General features: G+C 38.5%; 1 protein-coding gene across 1 annotated transcript in view; it reads right to left on the reverse strand.

The window, feature by feature from the left end:
* Positions 1 to 12,566, reverse strand: part of LOC126259200 (mediator of RNA polymerase II transcription subunit 23) — a 177,091-nt gene that overhangs the window by 32,830 nt on the left and 131,695 nt on the right. The window contains exons 15-18 of the mRNA XM_049955791.1: positions 7,623 to 7,765; positions 2,949 to 3,090; positions 2,734 to 2,833; positions 1,139 to 1,378 (exon numbers count right to left, since the gene is read on the reverse strand). Coding sequence (XP_049811748.1) covers positions 1,139 to 1,378; positions 2,734 to 2,833; positions 2,949 to 3,090; positions 7,623 to 7,765 — 625 coding nt within the window. The remainder of the gene's footprint in view (positions 1 to 1,138; positions 1,379 to 2,733; positions 2,834 to 2,948; positions 3,091 to 7,622; positions 7,766 to 12,566) is intronic.

A 12,566-nucleotide genomic window follows, 5' to 3' on the forward strand; every position in this document is an offset into this window, starting at 1 on the left:
TGATGCCTGACCTTCCAATGGTACCCACACTTATATATGGTTGCTGCTCCAACATACTGGCAGCAGTCCATCAGTTTGTAAACAACAATAACACACATGAATTGCCTGCGCAACTCTTTGGAGAGGTAGCATCTATTATGCACATAGGTCATGTGATTTTGTTTCCCAGAGGAACAATGCACTGTGTGAGAAAACATCAGTGATGAGGACATTCTGAATGGAGTCATCTGTTGCTGTCTGACTAAGTTATGATTTGGTGACAAGCCTTACAATTAATACATTTGTATCAGAAAAGAGGGTAAAATGTGAAACGAAGCCATATTTCTCATTTGAACGGATATAACCACTCATAAACCCAGCATTAATTATTTTTTTAAAAAAATGACATCATGTTCACTTTTAGCTGTAACTGTTTTATTTTTTATGCCACCACCAGACAGCAACAACAATCTGTGAATTCAAAACAAAGAAGTAGAACAGACACTATATCTTATACACTTTGTAACTCACTGCCAGGTGATATAGGAGATTATGGTAAATTCATCCACAACATTATTTGTCATATGTTGCAAAACTTCCAATCTTCCCAGTAATTTATTTGTGGCATTACACTGATTCTGTAAGGCACTAAATGACAACAAAACAAATTTAAGTACATAGCCATCAACCAATAATAACAAGAAAGACCAATTTAGCATCTTTAAAAAATAAAACAAAAAAGTGGTCATTGGAGACAAAGCACAAGCTTGGTATAATGAAGGATGGAAAACAAAATTGGCTGTGCCCTTTCAAAGGAGCCATCCTGGCATTCACCTTACGTGACGGAGGTGAATCGCAGAAAACCTAAATCTGAATGGCCACCTAATCCGAGTCCAGTGTCTTCCCACTGCACCACTTTGTTTGCTACCAAATGACAAAGTCAGTCTTTATTGATGACATAAAATAAGACTTGTTCTTCTCTTACTTAACACAGAAAGGCTGCTTAACTTCAGAGGCCAACAGTCCTCACCCCACAATTGTTATTCCCGCTAACAAGAATACACTTATAATACTGTATTTTTTTAAATTGCTGGTAGATCACCTTTTTATTCATGAAATTTACCACAAATAAAATTCTTTTAATCTCAAAAAAGGATACTGTCAACAATGCGCCGAACTAATCGAATGTAATAGTCGAGCTCTGGTACCCAGCTGGCATCATCTGGCTGCCAGGTGAACATATAGGTCTGGTAAGCATCGGACAAGCTCCATCCAGGAGGACGGATATCTCGAAGTGAGCCCAGGACTGCTGACACGAGCTTCCTCTTCAACAATGGTCGGTCACGCAATTTCCGTTCATAATAGTGCAGTGTGTTATACAGGTATGTCACTGGACGATCTGCAGGTATGAAATTGAAGTGTAGCAAGTGATTAAAAAGTTTAGATACATTAATGCAGCTGTCATTACTTTTCAAAAGGCATTATCTCAATAACATAAAAAAGCAGCTGGTGAGTCTTGTGCCTTCTTTACAAAGGCTGCATAATAACACTATTTTTCTTTAAAAAAAATCAGATGCATTAAAAGATGAATGTACATACTTTACTCATTACTGCTTTTGATTCTAAAAAACAAAAGAGTTCAAAGTGTCCAATCCAGCTTGACCAAAATGAGCAATATGACAATTTTCCATCAATTTAAGAGTTTGAGATTACATAACACCTGATTTTATTAATAAAATGTGCTTATATTTTTCTGTAAGATACATTTTTTTTTTTTTTCAAATGAGAAAACAATCCACAGACATTTTAGGAAATATACGCACTCTATGCACATAATTTAGCTTTGAATCTGTTATTTCCAAAATTAATAATAATAACAATAATAATAATCAGAAGCACACTACATGTATATTCAAGATAAATGAGAGAAAAAGAACAATCTGGCTTATTTTATTAACAGAAGATTGTTTTCTCTGTTTAATGTCTCATATTCTAGTATGTCAGTGACGTAACAACTATAGAGACAATAAAGCACTATATCAGAAGGCCACACTAGCTCTGAACACTGAACCTGCTCTAAACACTGAATAAATGAAATTTAGTGAGCATATGATGCTTTACAATACTCACTGCTTTTGCTTTGGACACAACAGTTATTAATTGCCCTAAAATGGTGTGGCCCCAAAACCTCTGAAAATGATGGTTTCTGTAAATGAAATTAATTTGTCACACAATGACTATAAAAGGGAAGAAAACTACCGGTGCACTTCTCAACCTCTGTACAGACAATATATTTATGTGGATGAGTATGCTAAACTAATTGTAGATAAAAACTGCAAAGAACAGGTGTGCAGCTAGTTATGATATTCGAGAGGAAGATGCATACAATATACAGGATGGACTAATAAACACACAAGCAGAAATGAAGACATATGGAAAAGACAGGGGATGAGGATGGGAGAGAGCGAGGGAGGGAGGGAGGGAGGGAGGGAGGGAGGGAGGAGGAGGGGTAGGGAGAGGGAGAAGGAGTGGGAAAGGAGAGGGAGAGGAGAGGGGAGGGGAGAGAGGGGGGGAGTAGAAAAGTGAGGGGGGAGGGCACAGAACAGTAGGGAAAGGGGAAAGATGAGAAGTCAAGGTAGATACAGGGAATTTCAAGAGTGGCATGGAAGGGATTGCATCAGTCTGTTAAACACAGCAAGGGGACATCCAAAATGAGTAAAAAGTAAGAAATTTATAGCTGTAAAACATAATTACCATGAAATTTGTACAGGCAGCCCAGATGTTCAAGTAATGTCTCTAGTGATTTTGAAACTGGTGGAAGTTCCAAAAATCTATGAATAAGAATATCAAACACCTAATGGAAATAAAAAGACTTTTGTTATTAATAATGTAATACAAAAATCAGAATTTTGCAATTTCAAGCAATCGGATAATGACATGGCCAGTAAATGCTACAGAAATTAACTCACTGGCAGGAATCTTAGACAAACATTGCCAAAATAAACAGGTAAGGAATGATATGGTGATGATGGTCCTCCTGTTTGCTCCAGAATTCCTTCTGGTGCAAATTTTTCTGGATATTTTCGATGAAATGCTAGGTGCTTCTCATGCCTGGAAAATAAAAACAATATTTACGTGTGAATAAAGGGCAAAGAAGAAGAAATACAAAAATGACTAGGATATTAATTACAGGCATTTTGGGTGAGAAGCAGAAGAGAGGTAGTTTTATTTCTTGTAGTGGTATTTTCCAATTATATTCTGAGTAGGTAGGTATGCTGGAAAACTTATCAGATTCAAAAGCAGAAACTGCTCACGCCACTGAATTTATTTACATGATAACAGCAAAAATAAATAAAAGCTGTATTTATGGTAGTTCAAAAAATGAAATTAGTGGAAAATCATATTAGACAGCAAGATGCTCTGTAATTAAAGCTATAGATGAACACAAAGAATGAAAGGTGGAGAAAGCAGTAAGGTATATCTTACAGTAACAGTGAATTCCTGGAACTGAGGACTTTTCACAAAAGAATTAAAGGCACAAAAAATAGTGGAGGTGTTTAAAATGTATCTGAATTTATCTATTGCATTTAATAAGGCATTACAGTGTGAAAAATTTCATTTTACTGTTGCTTTCCTATGTCTGCCTTAGCATGAAACTCCTGTCCACTATGTTATGTAGTGCTAATAGTAGGTCACGACCCACCATTTGTTACTGAAACTTACTGATAAAACAAAAAAATATTTGAGACATTAAATTCCAACCTGAGGTAAATGAAATTCAAAAGTTAATGACTATTAACTATGGGCATGACCCTATTGCTTTCGATACAGGAAATTGGCTGCTATAAACACCAACTGCCAGGAATCATACGGACTCTAAATTAAGTTAGGAGTGTCCTTGATGGTTCAACACTGAGGCAATTTGACAATTTTCCCATCTGCAATTTCTAGAATTTTCCAACTGTTGGACTATTTTACAAATTGGAGCCTCTAATTTACATACATAGATAATTTAAAAATTGCAAAGTATTTTAGATATGAAAAATAAAATGCACACTATAGTGGAGATTATTCACAATAGACCAAAAGAAACACTAAGTCTTCATTTAGGAATACCTCTTTTACAAGTTATGTTTGTAGCTTTTGAGCACAAAAGACCTATCCGTAACACACTGATTCCTGAAAATATGTGGGCAACAACTATCAGTTTGTGTAGTAACTTTCAATGATATAAATGTTTCTTTCATCAGCCATTATTGCAATTTCAGTCTTGACTGGCCAATGTAATTGTAAATACAATATGATCCCTGGCTATGTCGCAGATACTACATCTAATCTGATGATGTGAAGTGTTTACTACTCTACTGCACAATTTTTTACTGTACGTATATCCAGTTGGAATAAACTCATCATCAATAGGACATTAAACCCATTCTGTGAACAAATGCATCTGGAATGTGAAATAAATTCTGGCTCTAGCAAGGGAAACAACCCAGATCAAATGGCTAAAGCTACATAAAAATTATTTTAAAGTAAGTGCTACTCATCTTATAGAACAGACATTGAGTCACAGACAGGCACAACAAAAAGATTGCAATACATTTAAGCTTTTGGCCAAAGGACCTCATTCTGAAGTGGAAAACACACAAACATTCACACAAGCACAACTCCCACACACTTCACTATTTCCTCCAGCTGCTGAGGCTGGAGTGTGTACAGATACTGTGCCTGATAGGAGAAGCAATTTGTGGGTGGTGGGGGTAAGGAGGACACTGGGGCAGGGAGGGACAACAGGGTAGGGGTGGGGGAAAGGTGTAGTACTACCTGTGGGAGCACATAGGGACAAAGTGCGGCTGCTAGGTGCATTCGAATGGCTTTTTTTCTTTCTTTTTCGGGATTTGGGGGGGAGGGGGGTGGGGGGTGGAAAAAGAGAGAAGTAGAGGAGTGAGAGAAAAACAGTCTGTAAAAACAACTATTGTACATATAATAATTTTTTTCTTCTGATTTTCGTTAAATTAGTGTAATCGATGTTCTGATTACATTTCTTTTTCTTTTCATGCAATGATGTTAAAGGAACTGTAACCAATTTTCGATGTGAATATTAATGTTTATGTCAAATTGCAAGCAATATTATAACAAAATGGAAATGTAAGGAATGTTGAAACTGTTGTAAGATGTTAAAGTTGTAATTGTGCACCTGGTCCATACGTAGGCAATGTATTAGGATATGTGGAATGCAAAACCTTTGGTGAATACCCTGTCTGTAGGGGAGCGGTAAAAGGTGGATGGCAGGCGAGCGCGGGAAAATGCACACGGGCGCGGCACGGCATAAAGGGCTCAGCAGTAGTAGTTGGAGTTGGGCATTGGTCTTGAGAAACACGCTCTGGATCGAAGAGGCTCCCCTGGAAAACGTGATTTCATTGAGCCTCGGATGTGCCGTTTCCGACGACTATACAGCATGGCTATATTCCATAGGCACTAAAGGGAAAAGTATTGTGACGCTAAGAAGGAGCAAAGTGCCGATACATCAAGAGCCATAGCTGTGATTGTATGTGTGCTGTGCGCCTCGCCATCTCGCCGTCCGCCAACCGCCGCATCGACACGAACAGGTTGAAACTTTTAGTACTGTATTCGTGTGGACCAGTGTTACTTTTGTTCCTGACTGTTCAATAACAACTTAACTTTTACCAGAACTGTCCTATCATTTAATTATCCTCATCACTAACCTAGACAGGGTCCTTTCCACATGTTGTGCAATCCGAGTGTCCCGAAATGAAGATTTAAAGTTTATGTTAATAATACTTACCTGCAGACCTATCTATGTTAGAATGATGCTTAAAGAACTTTGTTGTTAATGAATATATAGGTCTGGCAAAGTTGGAAGATAATGTTGAAATTGGTTTAGTAATGAAGTTTAATTAATTTGAGACAAAAATAATGATAGTTAAATAAGCAAGAAATAAGACAAAAAGAGTAGTAACTCATGTATTGGAAATCTTGAGTGCTTAACGATTTCGATAAACTAAAATCTCAGTACAGTGATCATAACAGTTTCAGCCCCCCCCCCCCCCTCCCCCTTTTTCTTTTCTATTCATTTAAATTCTGAAGTGTACTGAACTGATTTGACTAGCAAAGTTAAAGTCAATATAAAACCAAAATTTATTAGTGTTTTACCTTTTTCAAAATTGACATTGTATGTATGTTTCGAAAGTGCTATTTCTAGGGTAACCTATGCCCGATTTTAATCAGATCAATAGACAGTACAAAGTTTGTAGTAAACATTATAGTGTATTGTTGTGTATTTATGGCTTGTTCACATTAGTACAGAAAGTGAAATCATTAGTTCAGTAGATTTTCTGGTTCTAAAATTTACCACATTATGCAGTGCTATTACGTGTTGTTTTGTATGAACATACATCAACTTGTACTGGGAAGAAACTCAGTTAATGCCTAATTAGGCTGGTGACCGTATTATTAACAATTTGGTATAGCATCTGCTGTGTCGTTTCTTGTCCGTCCTAACGTGTAGTTGCACTTCAGACTTGCTTGACGCATCATTGTTGTTACTGAGTGGGTGAAAGTCTGATTTTGCCTCCATTCGGGTACACGCGGACAATATCTACCCCAAAATCCTTTCTTATAAGGTGAAGCCCGTCAACTTACCATAGTACAGGCTTTAATAAGTATCGTACGCAGTAGCGAAGTGTTACAAGTCGATGCATTAGTGGAATATAAGGTGGTGTAGTGCTGGACTGGGAGCAGGTTTGCGGATAGGTGGATGAAGGACAGGGACTAGTGAGGGTTGAGGTTAGGGAGGGTTACAGGAACACAGGATATATTGCAGGGCGAGTTCCCACCTACGTAATTAGGAAAAGCCGTTGTTGGTAGGTGCAGGCTGTGAAGCTGTCATTTCAATGACTGCTTACGAACTGTACCCGCTGAATCCTTCATAGCAACATGTGCTTTTCTGAATACCTGTTACTGTGTTATTGCGCACTTTGCTCTTATTTTTCACTGAAGAGTAAATGTGGAGTTTCAGTGAAGTGACTAAAATACAATGGAAAAGAATATCCTATGGCAAATGTCTGAATAATGTAACCAATTTCACTTCTGATATCTGACTTCAGCAGTGTGGATGCACCAAATATGATGCAGCACACCCACATGTCGCCCTTCTCAAGTTGGCATACAGTTCTCTTCTGCTGTGTTTTAGCCACTTCACTGAAATTCCACATTTGCACTTTGATAATGAATAAGGGAAGAACAAAGGTCAACACAGCAACTTATAATTAACTCTGTAAGTGCAGCAGGTATTAACATGTACTGTTTAAAGCAAATCTTTTCTTTTTCTAAAATAACACATTTGTGATTCTTGTGAATGTGCTGGTCATAATTTTTTGTTACAATCTATCATTTCTCCAATGACACATTTCTGGAATGTGTAGATGCTTTAAAATCTCAAACAATGACTTTTGAAAAAAGAAGAGTTTTATATATATATATGAGACATTCATGGATTGTAAAACACAAACATTTACGTATTTTAAAATAATTTTTATCCACGTTTCACCATTTGAGATGTACTTCACTTGTAGGTACTACTGAGGGTGAATTTGAGATATCAGCAGGTGTTAAAACTTTACCAATTTGATTGCTTCCAATGTTCTGGAGAATTTTCTTTGACAAACTCTGAAACCCTGTTGCGGAGCTCTGCAGCTTTCAGCAGCAAAAGTTGAATGATAAAAAAACAGACCTGAGCCTCATTTCCCTCCTGGGTGCGCAGAGCCTGTTAAAGGATAATAAAGAACTCATAACACTTTATGTTAAAGTATAATACTTAATGAATACCAAGGTAATTAAAAATGAAAGAATTGTAGAAAGTATAATTTATGTTTGAGAGAAACCATTTGAAAGGCAGGTTGGACATAGAAAAATTCTGTATTTATTGCAAACTCAAACAGTTTCATGCATCACTGATGGCCATCTATCTCACTCTGTATCTATCATAAAATGCTATGGATCAAGAACTGTAACTTTTAAGAGAGAGAGAGAGAACATCATGCAAGATGCTTCTGCCATTAATAACTGCCACTGTGCAGTCAAGATAAGCTGACTGGCACTTTGCCTTACTGATCACTCAACATTTTCCATTCAGAATTTTTCATTATCAGACTCTTGTTTATTCACAAGCTTATACAAAGGGTTTTTTCCTTCCATTAGCACCTAAAGCATTGCCACAAAATTTAGCAATTCTGTAAGGACACAAGCCCCTAGCTTCTATCATTCTCCTAGCTCACCCATAGTGCATGTGGTGTGTCTACAAAATCTAGTAATTCTGTCTGCTTCCTCCTCTACATATTAGTTGTCCGTCAGCAGATAGAGAGAAAAAGTATTTATTTATTTGTTTACTTTGTTTGTATGGATGTAGAAGCAAATCAAGAACAGTAGGCATGGGCACTTGTTAATGCACCATAGCATTCACAAGTAAGTTAAGCAGATGCTGCTATACATGTTGCTAACAAGAGACTGTATTTCTATAGGTTAAACCAGGTAGAGTGAATGCTGCATATTTTAGAAGTTCCAAAATGACAGAATATTTTGTAACAAAACTATTGTTTTCAAAATGACTATAAGGGACAATTATTTATCAATGAATGATGCAACTAATTTTTATATTAATCATGTGACTGACTGCCAACTACATATACTACAGCAATTGCTACTCTAGCATGTATGTTTTGCTATGCTGATGTACTTTGGCTGTCTCTCTGCCTTTCTTAATGCCACACTATTGTTCTGAGTCACACTATACTCAGTGTTTTAACTTCACCTCTGTAAGTTCTAATTATGTACTACTGCCTTCACAGTTCTTGTGCACAATGAATGTTTACCAGCTACAAACAATGGACAGATTTCATATTCCATGTGTTACAATTTGCAATGGATCTGGTTATCACTTCATTTCTTCCTTCGGGAACCTGGATTTTCAATGTCTATTGAAACAAAAGAGGATGGGGACTCTTCAATTCAGTAAATAGCTGACAGGTTCTGACGTGATTTCCTCTCCTGTGCCAATTTCTTCACCTCAGAGCAGCAATTACTCCACTCTTGAATTATTTGTTGTATATATTCCAATCTGTGTCTTAACCTACAGTTTTTGTGCTCTCTAAGGCTTCCACTAGTACCATGGAAGTTACTTTATGATGTTTTACCATATGTCCTTTCACCTTGCCCTTCTCGTAGTCAGTGGTTTCTGTATATTCCTTTCATCACTCTGCAGGGTCTAGTCATTCCTGACCTTATCAGTTCACTTAATTTTCCTTTTAGGGTTCCTGCGCATTCTATTGTTTTTTATTTTAAACAAAATACTGTTGTATTCCTTCTTTCCCTGAACAGTTTTGCACTTCCTTCCTTTCTCAATCAGTTGAAGTATTTCTTTGGTTATCCATGATTTCTTCGGAATTACCTTTCTTAGTTTTGTACTTCCTGTGGCATTAATTGTGTCTTCGACGACCACAGACAGTGTGCCACATGCCGCTCATATCTCCCACAGAAGACACATTTAAAACAGCTGCCACAAGCCACTGATGTAGAGGGCTTGCCCGGTAGTGCTATACATGCCACCAGAGGATGCCGAATTCGTGTCATCACACTGCCTGAAACTGTGATTGTGATTGGTCCATGGGTATCTTTCAGCTGCTTAGACTATCCTCAGACTACTTTCTGATCACTCCAGGCATACAAATGTCGGTGCAATGAGACTTTACAAACCTAGTACAGGGTGTCCCACTCAAACCTCCTTGATTTCAAAGCCCCGGGGGGTGGGGGGCGACGACAACAACCCACACACACAGCAGATATGACAATGAAAAATGCACCAATTTGCAGAGCATCTCAAAGAATTTATTTATTTATCATCAATACATCTCTACATGGGAACCATTTGTAGCACAAAGAATATCGAGTCTATATTCAGTTTCTTGCCAAGTTCTTCGTAACATTTCCTCTGTTATTGCTGCAATCGCATTAGTGATACGATGACGCAATGTAGGAATATCTTCCACTTTGGTTGCATACACGTGGTCCTTCACGTATCCCCACATGAAGAAATGAAGCGGCGTAAAGTCGGGTGAAAGTGGTGGCCAGGCAATGAGTCCTCCGCATCCGATCCAACGATTGGGAAATTTCCTATCCAGGAACTTGCGAACAGCCATTGACCAATGCGGCGGAGATCCATCTTGTTGAAAAATGATGGGTTGCAAGTCTCGTATCTGAGGGTACACAAACTGCTCCAACATGCCCAGATACACTGACCCATTCACTGCTTGTTCCGCAAAGATGAACAGTCCAGCAATCCTGTTGTGCATTAGCCCGCACCAGGCATTTAGTTTCGGGCTATCATGAACATGTTCAATGACAACGTACAGATTTTGCAAACCCCAAATCCAAACATTATACCTATGATCCCTTCCTGATAGATGAAATGTTGCGTCACCAGAGAATAAATATCTTTCCAGGAAGCTGGCATCCATATCAATACAGTGCAGCAAATTGTTGTTGGCGTGGTTTGTTGTTCGGCGTCACATGTTGCAGGATTTGCACTTTGTAAGCAAACATATGAAGACGCTGGTGAACTACACGATGCAATGTTGATCAAAGTACATCAAGTTGCCTAGATGCTTGACGAATTGACTTACATGGGCTTCTGAGAAACGTTTGTCTGATGTCCTCCATTTTTTTTTGTGAAACTCCATAACGTGCACTGGCAGAATGTTTCAGAACACTTCCTGTTGCCAGAAACTTCCTATACCATTCCTCAATTGTTTTCACATCAGGTGGATCACATTCATACACACGATGACAATTTCTTTGCAGAGCAATCGGTGATCTTGTTTCTGCAAACCACACTACTGCTTACGCGCACTGCTGCGGAGTTGGTATTTTCACTTCATGCGACCATGCTGCACTCTGGCTATGATACTTGGCACTTCTGATGTGGGAATATAAATTCTTTGAGATGTTCCTCAATCTGGTGCATTTTTCATTGTCATATCTACTGTGGTTTTTCTCTCCTGGGTCCTTGAAATCGGGGAGGTTTGAGTGGGACACCCTGTATAGTGCTCCAACTGCTACCAAATACTGATAACTAATACCAGTGAGTGAGTGAGTGAGTGACAGTGAGAGAAAGTAACATATATTCAATACTGTATACATTTTAAGTACATACATTTATGTTCTGTAGAGTTTGTTGTGTTCCAGAGAGTCCACCACCTCATTACACCAATGGGCACAAGAGATGTTCCTGACAGCATGTTTGTAATTAGTGACAACTTAGATACACAGAAGAAGACTCAACATCTCTGCATACTGAGCTAATCAATATTTCTTTCACTGTTGGCAGAACGAACTGAAGTTTTTAATTTCTAGAAACAGCCAGGAGTCAAAAGTGTCTAGATTTCTTCATTTTTGCATTATTCTTATAGTGTTCCTCCACTTGTTATATCTACTGTTGAAGCAATTTAAATTTTGCTTCTGGAGGGCAAACACATACTGCACTTATTCAGTTTCAGAGCCGAAAAATTCAATCTTTGCCTCGTACCTTCCCCTCTTTTGATGAAAAACAAAAGGAATAATCAGAGTACCACACACAGCTCAGTGAACATTCTGGAGCCTACAAAATCGCAGGTGGCTCACAACATTAATTCTTTTTCCCCGGGTAGGAGTGCACATCTTCAAGTAGGGCCCCAAACCCTATCCTATCAGGAAGTCTAAACTGTCACAATCAAATGGTTCAAATGGCTCTGAGCACCATGGGACTCAACTGCCGAGGTCATTAGTACCCTAGAACTTAGAACTAGTTAAACCTAACTAACCTAAGGACATCACAAACATCCATGCCCGAGGCAGGATTCGAACCTGCGACCGTAGCGGTCTTGCGGTTCCAGACTGCAGCGCCTTTAACCGCACGGCCACTTCGGCCGGCCTGTCACAATCCTTGTCTCAATTATATACTTAAAGTAACTGAAGCTCAGGCAGTACAAGTTTTCATGGAAAATGACTTTAATATGCCTGTTGTCACAACACTCACCGATCCCAGTTCTAAGTGGGCTCTGCCTTACATAGCTCATGTTGACAACAGCTCCGAACCACAGTGTAAGTAGGCCATGAGTTGGTCAGCCATTAATACTGCAAATTCACACTCTCCAAAGTCCTGTGTCAAGTGTTATGTCACACACAATCACCAACACTGCTTCTTCTACAAAGTGGAATGACAACACTGTCACAAGTCAGGACACTCACAGAAAGTGCCTGTTCAATTTCAATACAGATCTGGCAATAAGGAGATCGAAATGATCTCCCATTCTAAATCTTTACCTGCTCCTACGGGCAATATTCACAGGAACTACTGCTGCAAGCACATGAATCACAATGCAATGTGCACAGTACAAAACTTGGCTAATTCAAATCAGCTTTCCTCACATGGTCAACAGCAAAAGGCTCCGTCTCTCACAAACAGATAAAAACAGTCTTTCCAAAGTTGTAATTGACAGTCACATTCAGAGAAAAAGCCGCCAACTATTCACGTC

The sequence above is a fragment of the Schistocerca nitens genome, chromosome 5 (genome assembly GCF_023898315.1).
Source record: "Schistocerca nitens isolate TAMUIC-IGC-003100 chromosome 5, iqSchNite1.1, whole genome shotgun sequence".
NCBI classification, from domain to species: Eukaryota; Metazoa; Arthropoda; class Insecta; order Orthoptera; family Acrididae; genus Schistocerca; species Schistocerca nitens.